This window comes from Canis lupus, chromosome 5 (genome assembly GCF_011100685.1).
Source record: "Canis lupus familiaris isolate Mischka breed German Shepherd chromosome 5, alternate assembly UU_Cfam_GSD_1.0, whole genome shotgun sequence".
NCBI classification, from domain to species: Eukaryota; Metazoa; Chordata; class Mammalia; order Carnivora; family Canidae; genus Canis; species Canis lupus.
This window is the reverse complement of record NC_049226.1, coordinates 16,103,606-16,116,802: the sequence shown is the minus strand read 5'-3', so window position 1 is coordinate 16,116,802 and position 13,197 is coordinate 16,103,606. Positions and strand designations below refer to the sequence as shown.

At 52.5% G+C, this 13,197-nt stretch overlaps 1 protein-coding gene across 2 annotated transcripts in view; it reads right to left on the bottom strand.

Annotated features, from left to right (window-relative positions):
• Positions 1-13,197, bottom strand: part of DSCAML1 (DS cell adhesion molecule like 1) — a 344,746-nt gene that overhangs the window by 95,064 nt on the left and 236,485 nt on the right. For both annotated transcript variants that reach the window (XM_038536014.1, XM_038536015.1), the window contains 2 exons: positions 6,122-6,268; positions 67-345 (listed from right to left, as the gene is read on the bottom strand). In XM_038536014.1, coding sequence (XP_038391942.1) covers positions 67-345; positions 6,122-6,268 — 426 coding nt within the window. The remainder of the gene's footprint in view (positions 1-66; positions 346-6,121; positions 6,269-13,197) is intronic.

The following is a 13,197-nucleotide window of genomic DNA, read 5'->3' as shown; positions in this document are numbered from 1 at the left end:
CCCGGGCTGGCCAGAAGCAGGTGCTCTCAAAGCTTGCTAGGGCCGGCCGAGGGGCTCCCCGCTCACCGATGACCGTGAGGGTGCCAGTGGCCTCTGCGGAGCCGAAGGTGTTGATGACCTCACAAATATAGGTGCCGCTGTCCTCCGTCCGCAGGTCACTGACTGTCAGCCCCGTAATGCGCTTGGTCCAGCGGCTGTCGGCTGGGAGGGGCCGGCCGTCCTTGAGCCAGCGGATGGCAGGGATGGGGTAGCCAGAGGCGGTGCAGGGCAGCTCCACGGTGTGGCCAGCCCACACCTCCTGGGAGTGGAAGCCGTCCAGGATGGTGGGGATCGACTCGGCAGGGTCTGGAAGGCAGAGAGCATCAGTGGCCCTGGCAAGCCTGAGCAGGAGGGAGTGAAGGGGTGGGGGCACGCACCAGAGCAGGCACTTGCATGTCCCCAGCATGAAGGACACCCAGTGTGAGATGGCTCGTGGGGCCCCCTGGGCCCCAGACTCTGGCTCCCCCTCTCCCACTCAGGCCAGACAGAGGCCCCGAGAGCCATGACTCAGAAGTGGGGGCTTGGGGGAGGTGGGAGGAGGGTAGGGAGGGCAGACAGGTAGATGGAGCAAGGGAAGGGGTGAGAGGTGCAGAGAGGGAGAGAGTGTGAGAGTGTTCCTCCCTGTCCCGTCTCCACCCACCTGCGATCCTGCCAAACTCTGAGGGCCGTGCATTTCCATCTGCGCCCAGTGGGGTTCTGAAGTTAAGCCTTCTGCAAACCACATCTACCATCCCGAACAACTCTCTATTTTACATTCCCAATCCAAGAGGAAGCAGTGACTGCAGGTCCCGGGGACTACATTCCCAATCCAAGAGGAAGCCAGTGACTGCAGGCTCCCGGCTGGTGGGATTCCGTGTGTGATGTCTGATGCTTCTGAGCGGAGCTCTGGTTGCTCTCGGCCTAGTTCTTCTTATCCTCAAATGCCTCCCTGACTTTTCTGCCTTGGGGACCTCCTGCTGCTGTAAAACCTGCCCAGGCTCTCCTCTGCCGACCTAGAACCCACACGTCTTCTCCCCGGTTAGGCCTGCTATGATGTAGGGTCTGGTCCTGGCCAGGTCCCTGGCCAGGTCCCCGGCCTGGCCTACTCAGTGGGCCCCCCCTTCAGGTCCCCACCCAGGCAGTGGTTCCCCACTTGTGGTGGGCTGTGTCCCTGCACTGCCCTCCCCTGGCTGCCCAGCAGCCCGTTCCACTTGACCAACACCTCTTCGTCTTTTACAAACCAGCTTAAATTATATCACCCCTCCTGGATGTGTCCTCCGGGGCCACTCTCATTAGATACCCATTGAGCTTTCTTTTTCTTTCATTTTAGTTTCAAGCAACCTTTCTTTTATTTATTTATTTATTTATTTATTATTATTTATTTATTTATTTATTTATTTATTTATTTATTTATGCAACCTTTCCTTTTTAATGAAAAACTTAAAAAGTGGAATATATGCACATGGCAAAATTTCAGAAAGTCTAGAAGGGTGTCTGTGTAAAAGGGGAGTCTCCCTCAGCCCTGCCCTCGGCCACCTCATTTCTCTCCCCAGAGGCCACCACTGTCATGAGCCACCCAGGAGCCCCTCAACCGTGCTTAGCACCAGGTCATGTATCTGTCTTCTCCAGGAGGCTGCGAGCATCTTGAGACAGTGTTGCTCCATCGCTGGATCTCCTGTGCCTGCACGGAGCAAGGCCATGGCTGCTGACCCACCATGTCAGGGGGAGGCTGAAGGGGGTGCTCAGGCACAGGCAGTGGTCTGATTTTCCACATTGCAGAATTTTATAGGTTCATGGACTCGTAGAGCTGGCTTAGGGGCTTTGGAGGCCACAGACAGAGGAGGACCCCCTGAGACCAGAGAGGTGCAGTGACCTGCCCAAGGTGGCACTGCAGAGCCAAGATCACAAACGAGGTCTCACTCACCCTTGTTCAGTAAAACCGGGCCCAAGATGGAATAATCTAATACTGAGATCTGCTCAAGAGAGAATGATGGGAGGGCACCTGGGTGGCTCAGCGGTTGAGCGTTTGCCTTCGGCTCAGGGCCTCATCCCAGGGTCCTGGGATCGAGTCCCACATCAGGCTCCCCGCAGGGAGCCTGCTTCTCCCTCTGCCTGTGTCTCTGCCTCTCTCTCTGTGTGTCTCAAGAATAAATAAATAAAATCTTTGAAAAAAAAAAAAAGAGGGAATGGTGGGAGTGGAAGACGTGCCCCTCTGGACCCTCCTTGACTAAGGGCAAATTTCCTCCATCCTTGGCCCATCTCCGTTGGAGAAGGGTTGGGCGAGGACTTCTCCCGGGGCCAGAGACTTTCTAGAAGACTCGCTACCCCCTCCCCACCTTCCATTACTCTTCTGAAGGAGGTTGGGCTGAGAATCAGAAGAGCCAGGGGCTGGTCCGCCTGGGGTCACGGGTAAATCGTGTGACCTTGGGTGAGTCTCGAAAGGTCTCAGAGCCTGAGACCTCAGAGCAGCGCTGCCTCCGCCTCTCCTAAGGTTGTCGTAGGCAATAGTGGCAGATCGCACGTCCAAGAGCTTGGCTGAGCGACACCACGATGCAGATGTGCCGGGCAATTACGGCTTGGCACCCGCCCTCCCTCGCCACCAGCTTCTGCGGCCTCTTCCCCACGCAACCCTGTGGGGACGGTCGGGATAAACAAACCCGGTGCCAGGGAAGAATTACTCAATGTGACACTTAATTGATGCAAAATACACAAATTCCGTGGCACACCGCAGAATTTACAAGCGGAGGGGCCGACGGGGCGGTGGAGGAAGGGGCGGGGGGAGGGAATTAATCACCGAGTCTCAGGCGTGAAATTAAATTCTGAGGGAAAGAAGCCTCTTTCATTACTCCGGAGCAGGAGTAAAATGCTGCGGCGTGTACCGGCGACAGCCTGGGGGGACCGGGCGCTGCCGGGCCGGCGCGGGGCTGGGGGATCCAGAAGGCTGCGCCTCCAGAAATCTCCGGGGCCGTCCGGGGCACCCCGGGGAGGCCGCTGGGGCCTCCCTCGGCCCAATGAGCAGTGCTGCCCTGCAAAGTCACCCCCAAACACGGCTTCCGCACGTGGCTTGGCGCCCCCCCATGAGCTGGGGAAGCCAGGACTGGTCTGCGAGCCTCTCTGGTCACCGGTTTCTCTTTATAAATGCAGCTGATAATGCCTATTCCACGGAGTTCATGCTCATGGAAGCTCCTGGAAAACTCTGCAAAGCACGGAGTGGTTGTTTGGAGGTCGTATTTTAGGGGGCTCGGGCCATTCTTGCAGCTGCCTCCTTCACCTTGGCCCACACAGCACACGCTCTCCGGAAGGGAGTAGGAACAATAAAGCAGCGACAACAGATCGACGACAAGACAGCCGCCACCACAGCGCAGCTGTCGCTCTGCTGAGCGCTTCCGATGTGGCAGACGCTAAGCCTTTTCCATTGGGTCCCTACTTCTCGCAACCCCAGGCCAGGGGGTCGGGGCGGGGGGGGGGTGCTGTTTCGTCACTCCCATCCTACAGATGAGGAAGCTGAGGCTTGAGCCACTGCTTATCCTCTGCCACCTTGCGCAGCTAGTGAGTGGAGGCTAAGCGTGAACCTTTGGCTGGATTCAGAGTCCTTTACCCAACACACCTGGCTGCGCCCACCTTCTTTCCCGCCCTCTAGCTTTACCAAACCCTCTGTGAGGCCACTCTGAAGAAATCACAGGTGTGGTTGCTGCCCTCACCAGATGACCACCTGGGACACTCTGCCACGTGGATCCTTGTGCTCTTTCCTCTTGCCTTTGGGCCTAGGGAGACAGGGGCAGCGTCCTTTGGGGTGTATGAACACCTCAGTCAGCAGGTGTTGAGGCAGGGACCCCTCTCAGGTGCATCTTTCCATCTGGTGGTCCAGGGCTTCTGGTCACCCTTCCCGGCCACCAGCCCGGAAGCCCTCGGGGGGTGCTGGCCGCTGGAGAGCGAACCTTTTCAGCAGAAACCATGGCCAGCAGATCTCTTGTTCAGGACTGACTGACCACCCCCACACCCGCCCTTGCCTCAAGGTGGTATGTGGGGCTGGAGGCTGAGGCCTGAGCTCCCCGACACGCCCCCCTCGTGCCTCCTCTGCACTGCCTTCCTCCAGTATCACTTGCATTTTTGCCGAGACAAGCAGCTTGCAGATGGCCTTGTCACATCACATCACATCAGGGCCGTGTCACCGGTGGGGCCCCTTCCCCTCAGTTCCCTCTGTTCCCGTTCCAGATCCCTCCTGGTCCTTTCAGTTCTGTTCACTCCTGTCTTCCCCTCTGCCTTTGTCTCTGTGCAGGTTTCTTTCCATTCTGTTTTCTCCCTGTCCTATGTCTCTCCATGCCCGTGCCTCTCCCCTTTTGTCTGTCTGGGAGCTTCCCTAGCTTTGCTTCTGTCTCTCTGTTTGGGCTTTATCTCTGGTGGCACCTCTCATTCTCCTCCTACCCACACCCCCCTCCTCCTCACAGCTGGTGGGGAATGGAGACCAGAAGGACAATGGTTGGCATACCCTCCAGTTTACAGGGTGTCTTTTTTGAGAGGCACCTGCCTATTCCGTCCCCTGCCAGCCCCCCACCCCACACACTCCAAGAGTGAGGTGAGATTGGCAGGATGAAGGGACTAAATATTTGTGCAGGAGAGAGAAGCAGGCCTGCAGGAGGGGGGATTTCTGCACCAGTCCCACGTTTTATGAGAAGCATGCAGATGAGATGCAAAACAGCATGCAAACAAGTCCCTATAATTTGGAAGGGAACCACTCCAACACATTCGGGAATTGGGCTGCCGATTCCTAAGTCTAGCCACGAAGATAGAGGCTCTTCAGTGCAGCCCCATCGCCTCCCCATATGACAGCACCGTCTCCCTTGGCGTTGGTTAGTTCCACAAATATTTACTTAGCACCTACTATGTGCCAGGCAGAGGGCCAGGTGCTGGAGACACAAAGGAGAATCAGACAGCCCTATCCTTGCCCTCCTGGATCCTGCTCTTCAAATGTGCTGGGCAAATGAGAGAGGGTCTGGGATAGGGTTAATCTGATGGGGGTGGTCCTCATCAAACCCCAGAAGGTCAGAGTTAGAATCAGCGTGGTTAACTAGTCGAGCTACTTATTCCAGAGGCTCCAAGAGGTTGCACAGCGGAGTGAGTTTGGTCTCCAAAACCACCATGCTATCAGTTCCTCCACCTTCCAAAAGCCACTCCAATCCCACCTCCTCAACAGTGGAGATTTTTAAGTTATAGGTCACAAACTATTAGGAACTTGTGAAATCCATTTGGTGAGTTGCGACCAGCATTTAGATAAATCAGAATTGGATAGGATAGAGTAGGAAATAGCAGAATGCATGTAAATGCATGTGGTAGGAACGACCAGTGTGTGCATGCACAGGTTACGATAAAAATGTCTATCTGTGGACTGCTGTCAAGAGTTTGAAAAAGCACTGTTTCCAGAGAGGCAGTGTTCCTTGAGGAGTACTATGTGCCCTCCTTTACTCCGTGACTGGGGCATGTACGGGGTGTCCAAATGACCCCTTCCACGGGCTGGGCGGGGGTGGTGGTTGGCACGCTGTTTGCAGAAGCTAAGTCCTGGCTTTGCCTCCTACTGGTCAAACAGTTGGGGCGAGTGGCTCCTAAAAAGTGATAATCACTCCAGAATAAGACTCTTTCATTTAGTTTACAAATACTGTTGTTTACAGATTCTATCCTGCTTACTCTCAAGCTACAACAGAAGAAACACACGCACTCATAAATAGGTCAAACAGAATCTTAAAAGATGCTTAGAGTCCTGAAGGAACAAACCCCTCCCACTTCTAATCTAATCTAACCTCATCGTTACTACGTTTGAACACCAGGTTTTATTTATGAGCTTCCTGGCAGCAAAGGCAAGAAAGGGAAAGAGAGGGTAGATCGAACTCTCATTATTTGAAAAATGGTAACACGCCAGTTCTTCAGGAGTGTTAGCTTCCTTAGGTACAGACTCCGAGGTCCTTATGTGAAGGGCACTCCAAACCAAACTGGATGAGCTCTGCCCCCCTGGGCCCTATATTTCTGTTCTACACTCTCCTTCTTGGAGTCCCCTGATCCATGCCCATCCCAGGGGTGGGCAGGTGCCCTCCGTAGCCCTCTGGCCTACCTGTCACGGAGAGGCGAGCCCCATTGCTTTGCCGGGTCTCCCCGCTGTACTTGTGCTTGGTGATGCAGCGGTAGGTGGAGAGGGCGTCCTCCTTCTGCACGTCAGAGATGTACAGCCCGCCGTGGTGAGTAATAAAAAACCTGTTTTCTGGAGACATAATCAAGACATCCTCCGTTACTCCCCTGGCTGGGCACACCACCAGGAGCAACCGAGGCCGGCAGCCAGCCTTTCTCCCAGAATTGTTATTTCATTAAGTGTAGAAGCTTTGGAGTTTTACAGGATGGGTGGGCCTTAGAGTCAGACTCCAGGTCTGGGTTCCAAACTGACTTGTCCCCTTCTTTGCTGTGTGACCTTGGGAAAGTTAACTTCTCTGAGCCTTATCCATACAATGGGGTGCAAATAATACTTCACAGGGTAGATGTAAGGATTGAAAATAATAATACGGTGTCTGGCACACAGCAAGTGCTCACTTAGTATCAGTCCTCATCTTTCCTATCTCTGGGTGAGAGCTTGCAAAGTTCTTTCACATTCCTTGCTCATTTGTTCTTACAGCCATTTGAAATGTCCTCTCATCGTCAGGTCACACGGCCAGTAAGCAGACAACTCAGGCCTTCTGGCTCCCAGCGCATCCTGTATACAGAGCCACACACAAGCTTAAATCTTTTTCTCTCAATTTCTATCATATATTCGCTCAACGAACAGTTACCTGAGGCTAAGCTATAGTAGTAGTGGGGACATGGAGAGGCAGATGTGCCATGCCAATTCGACTCATGGTTCTCGAACGCTTGTTCTGTGCAAGGCAAAGATGCAGACACCGTGCTTTGCTTTTCTTGGTCCCTCCATCGTCTTACTGTCACGACCTGGCAGGGAAGCTGGAAGGACAGGCAGCAGGAATCAGCCCATTTTGCTGATTATGACCTGTGACACCACTTAGGGGTAGACTGGATTTCCTTGTCCAAGGTCCTGAGGCAAACTGTGAATTTGAGTCTAATCAGGACCGATTTTAAAAGGGGAGAATAAAGGGCACCTGGGTGGCTCAGTGGTTGAGCATCTGCCTTCGGCTCAGGTCGTGATCCTGGGGTTCTGGGATCGAGTCCTGCATCGGGCTCCCCACAGGGAGCCTGCATCTCCCTCTGCCTATGTCTCTACTACCTCACTCTCTACATCTCTCAGCAATAAATAAATAAAATCTAAAAAAAAAAATAAAAGGGAAGAATATGGACTTGCTGGCTGGGGCAGGGCTTGCATCCGGCTTCAGACTCCCTCAGTGCATGGCAGTGCCCTCCTACCCAAGACCCAGCCAGACTGAGATTGAGATGCTAACTCTTTATCCCTCTGGGTCTCTGGGGGCCAGGCTACTTACCCTGGCAGGCACAGAAGGCCCCAGGCTGCCATTTCCACCAGAAGTGGGCACTGGAATCAAGACGATGACAGTGACTTAAAAAAAGGAGCTATAGGGGAGAGGGTGATGCTGACTCCACCAGAGGGACCTGCTGATATCTGAATGCCAGGCTTTCATAAAGAAACATTTTGGGTGGCCCCATGCCTTTCAAATCCTATTATTTAGAGGTCTGCTTCCTCCTACCTGGGGGCTGAGTGACACCCCCTTCAACCAATAACAAGAGCTCTAACATTGGCTCACTCTACTAGAAACATCCTGTCGTGTCCTACCACCCCCAAGCACAAACCTCAGCGCCAGGGGACTGGGATCTCACCAAAGGACAAGGAATGCTGTAGAATTACAGGGCTGAAAAGTTGAACGTGCCCGACCACATCTTTGATAAAGGTTCTCCAGCTTTCTTTTGAATACCTCTGCATTTGGGGAACTCGCTACCTCATTCAGTGGCCCATTCCAAAGTGGATAGATAGCTCTTTTAGAGAGATCTTCCTTGGTCACAACTGGTCTATGGAACTAGTCTGAATCTACATCACTGACACACTCCATCACACACTGGAAGGGAGCTGTCACGCCTTTAGATTTTTCTTCAGGCTAAGCAGTCTAGAATTTTATTCCTTAATAGTTATTTAATATGGTCTCAAAAAACTTCTTCAAGCTGAGTGGTCTCTCTTTTTTTTTTTTAAGATTTTATTTATTTATTCATGAGAGACACACAGAGAGAGGCAGAGACACAGGCAGAGGGAGAAGCAGGCTCCCTGCAGGAAGCCTGACACGGGACTCGACCCCAGAACCCCAAGATCATGACTTGAGCCAAAGGCAGACACTCAACTGCTGAGCCACCCAGGTATCCTGGTCTCTTGTTTTTAATAAACTTTAATTTATCTACAGATCTCTTAATTTCCCCTCCCTCCTTCCCATACACCTTTGCATAGGACTAGACCTACTATGTGCCAGCACTTTGCCAAGCAGTAGGGACCTAACAATGAGCCTTATGTGACCAGCACAGGATACAGCATGGCTACCAACCCCCAGCCCAAGACAGTTCACTTTTTGCAGGGGATGGAGTAGGAGTGGGAGGCAGCCCCATTACGTCCTGCCTCACACTCAGCTCGCACTCAGCTAAGGCCTGGTCTGGTGTCTGTGAACTGCTGCTAGGCCACTTGCCGTCTTTTCACCCTTGGACACCTGACTGTGTGGGCCTAGGTCTGGGATGTCACGTGGTCCCTGCTGAGCGGAATATCGTCAGGACCCCCTAGATGAATCCTTGGCCATGTGGCTGCCAGCCGGTCCTCTGGACCCCCGCCACGCCCCTCCAACACACAGACTGCACCTTGCAGATCCCCCACCCACTCAGTGCTGTGGGTAAGACATGAAAAGGGAGCGGGAGAGAGCCCAACCCTGCTGCCAGCAGTCAGAGAGGACCCGGGGGAAGCACAGAGAAAGCCTGGCTTCCCCACCAGACTCTGAATGTGCCTTTTTGTCTCCATGTTGTGACATCCCAAAGTCAAATGCGGAAGCTCTCCCGTGATTTATTATGTAACTGGGACTGGAACGCAGAACTACTGGAGGGTGTTACTGCCAATCACAAGTACCCGATTGGAGGTGTGGTGGTGGGGTGAGGAGAAAAAGGAAAGACCTCCACATCTACCTGGGCAGCCTCCAGGTGCTCCGGCCCAAGCAGCTTGGACCCTGTGATCCTTCAGCCCCCAGCACCCTGGGACAATGGTGCACTTGGTCCTACTGGAATTTTAAGCTGGGAAGGGGTGCTGCGCTGATGCTGGTGGGGAGCTGGGGTTTCTATAGCAACAAGCAGCTGCTGCATCTGATGTTTCACATCCTTCATTGTCCTCATTTCCCCCCTCCCTTCCCCCCTTCTTGTGCATATTTAATTGCAGTAACATTTCCAGACACAGTGTATTGCTCCTTCTGAAACAAAGGCGGGCTGCAGCCAGGGGAGTGCACAGCGCTCACTCGAGAGAGGGGAAGGAGAAATCAGGGGTATTATGTTAATCCCCTCTGGGGGGGACTTGTGCAACATCAGTTCTGCATGTTTGATGAGAATCGCATGATGGGTCCTGCTGGGGAAGGGAGCCGCAAGAGGCCTGTGGAGTGAGCGGTATATGGTGGCGGGTGGGGGAGGCACAGCCAGCTGGTGGGGGGTTCGGAGGGGCCAGGGTTCCACAACACAACTGGCCCCCAAGGCTGGCTCTGATGGGGTACCCTGGCAGTCGGACAGTCCATCCTCTACACCCTAAATGGGACTAGCCATCCCCCAAATGGGTAGAGGAGCAGCTATCCCTTATCTTGGGTGCTTCTTCATGGGATAGGCTGGGTCCAGCTAGAGGAAGACAGGGTGGCAGGCTGACCTCTGTGCCCAGCTCCCATCCTGAGGCTACTTGGAAACGTGTGTCTGGGATCACATGTGATTGACACCAAGACTGGGAGGTACTGGTGGTATTAGGTGGTCAGGGGCCAGGAAAGCTGGACATCTTGGGTATTAAATATTGTCTGACCCTAAACGCCAGCAGTGTCCCCGTGGGCGGACCTGGGAGGGTCACTCTCCTTTAGGCTCTAAGGCTGGACTCTGCCATTGATGCCGCTTGACGGTCACAGGCCAAAGGCTGTGGCATCATCTGTGAACTTGCCCAGGACCAGGGAAGAGGTCTGTGTGGTTCCTTTTTAATTCTTACTATTACTACAAATACTCCTACTTTGCCATACTTTTTCCTGGTGATCTGTAGCAAGCGTCTCCTTTTTTTAAAGCTAAATATTAATTGAGCACCTATTACATGTCAGGGCAAGGATTTTATCAACATTATCTTATTCAATCCCCACAACCCTTTGAAATGGATATTACTGTTTTTACTAACCAAAGCACAGAGAGGTTACACAACCCACCCGTAGTCACACAGCTAGTAAGCGGCAGAGTGAAGACCATCAGTCCACTTCCTATGCTCTTCCAGAGCTCTGTGCTAGACCGACTGTCCTTGCAGCACCTCTCAAAGGGATATATGGTCAGCCAGCCTCTGCTTGGTTGCTTCTGTCAGTGGGTTTCTCACTACCTCATAAAGGAGCACTCATCCATTCAATTCAGTTTGGCTTGATTTATCACGTCTTCATGGATCATTCCTGGGTTCTGGATTGGGCTCCAGGGAGAGGTCTTGGACCTGGTTTCTCCCCTTTGCAATTCCATGGTTAGAAAACAATGTCCTGCCACCAGGAATGGTGCCAGCTTGGGGGCTGGGGAGGGTTGGGGAGGAGATGGAGGCCATTAGTAAGAAGAAGAGGATAAAGAGAGGCCAAGCTAGCTGGTGTGGTTGGCCAAGCCAGGACAGGATTTAGACTGGATCAGAGTCCTGCCTCTGCCACTAATGATGGGGTGTACACTGAGTTGAATAGTATTCTTCAAAATGAACGTCCACCCAGAGCTTGTGAATGATACCTTATTGGAAGTTAGATCTTTGCCAACAAAATCAAGTTCAGATGAGGTCATAGTGGGTTAACGTGGGCCCGAAATCCAGTATGACTGGTGTTCTTCTAAGAACAGGGAGATTTGGACACAGGCACATGAACACACAGAGAAGGTCATGTGAAGACTGAAGCGGAGATTGGGGTGATGGATCTGTAAGCAAACAAATGCAGGGACTGCCAACAACCCCAGAAGCTAGGCAAGAGGCCAGGAAGATCCTCCTCTAGAGCCTGGAGAGGGAGCACGCCCTGCTCACATTCTGATTCAGGACTTCTAGCTTCCAGGACTGTGACCTGGTAAATCTCTGCTGCATTAAGCCATTGGGTTCGGTAATTTGCTACTGCAGCCCCAGGAAACCAACACCAGGTGACCTCAGGGGAATCCAGGGGTCTCCCAGGCCCTCATTTGTCCCATTTGCAAAAAAAGACGGAGAATGTGGATTGGGTGTGTCTTTTCCACCATGTTTGTCCATTAGGATCATCCAAGAAGCTTTTAAAATTAAACTCAGACTCTCTGGGGGTGTGGCCTGGAAACTGGTCTTTAAAAAGAGCTTTTTGGGTCATATAATGTGCAGTGGGGGCAGAGAGCCACTGGGTGTGATAAACTCCTAAGGCCCCTTCACTCTGACAACTGATGTCTCTATGACGGCACCAAACTTCCGAGTCCTATGTCTCCCTCAGGAGAACAGAGATAATAAATAGACTTTACGTCACAGAGCCTTTGGGAGAGTCAGATGAAAATTCAGCTCGTGAGAGTCCTTGGCACACTGTTTCAGTAACCGGTGGCACAGGTTGTCCACCTCAAGGAGATGAGGGGCTCTCAGTCCCTGGGGCCCGGCTTTCTGCAACTTCTCTCCTTCCTTCCTCCTCAGGAGCTTGGCAATAAATAAAGGGGGACCCTCCTTGGCAAGTCAGGGGCCCTGCCCACAGGTCTAAGAGAGCCAACAGCATCTTCTCTGTCTTTTTCTAAAAAGGTCAGAGAGCTGGGCCTCAGAGACTCCCCAGAGCTGCAGGAGCCACGGAGAGAGGAATACTAGAAATCTCTGGCTCCCGGTGGCTCCGGAGGGCTGCAAGGGGGAGGAACTGCCCTAGGCAGAGGTGAGGCCTCTCTCTGCTCTCAGAGGCAGGCTGGAGGGTCTGTTTGGTGGGGAGAGGAAGAAGCTGAGGGTTTGCAGGCGGGTATGGGCTGGACAGACCCGATTCCAGCCTCTGGAACAAGGGAACAGAAATTACTGAATACAGTAGGGACAGCGGCCTCCTACCTGGCTCCCTGCTTTGGCCCCTGCCCCTCCTCCAACTGTTCCCAACATGCAGCCACAGTGATGCTTTCAAACCAATGTCAGATTATGTGGCTCCTTTGCTGAAAGCCCTCCAATAGTTCCTCATTGCACTCAGCGTGAAAGCAGTGCTGATTGCAAAGTAGTTGCTCTAGAAATATTTCTAGAACGAATGAATGGAACTTGCCAAAACTCTAAGGTAGTTTCATCCACATTTTGCTCACGAGGAAACAGCAACTCAGAAAAGTCAGATACCAGCTCCAATTTTACCCCCTCTAAGAAGCCTTCCCAGATGAGCCCACTCCCATCCCTGAGTGTCTCTACATCTGGCAAACCTCTTGCCACTGCTAATCACTGTGTCTACTATATCCAATCAGACTTTTAAAAATAATCATGTTTGAGCATTCAAAAGTCAAGATTAAACAGGATGGTGGTTTCTTGAAATAATAAAAATAGAATTACCATGTGATCCAGCAGTTCCACGTCTGGGTGTGTACCCAGAAGAATTGAAAGCAGGGTCTTAAAAAGGTATTTGTCCCCCTGTGTTCACAGCAGTATCCACAATAGGCAAAGGAGGAAGCCACCCAAGTGTCCATCGGTGGGTGAGTAGACAAAGAAATGGTGTTCTAGACACACGATGGAGTATCACAGCCTTAAAAGGGAAGGGAAGTCTGAGACTTGCTACAGCGTGGATGAACCTCGAGGACATGACGCTCAGGGAAATAAGGTAGTTAAAAAAGACAAATACTGTGTCATCCCACTGGTGTGAGGGACCTAGAGTAGTCAGCTTCATAGACACAGAAGTTGTGATGGGGGCGTCGGGGGCTGGGGAAGGGGAGATGTCATTCCACAGGTACGGAGTTTCGGTTTTGCGAGATAAAGCTGCGCTTAAACATTTCTGAACTTGAGACCACATGGAAATGCTACTGAAA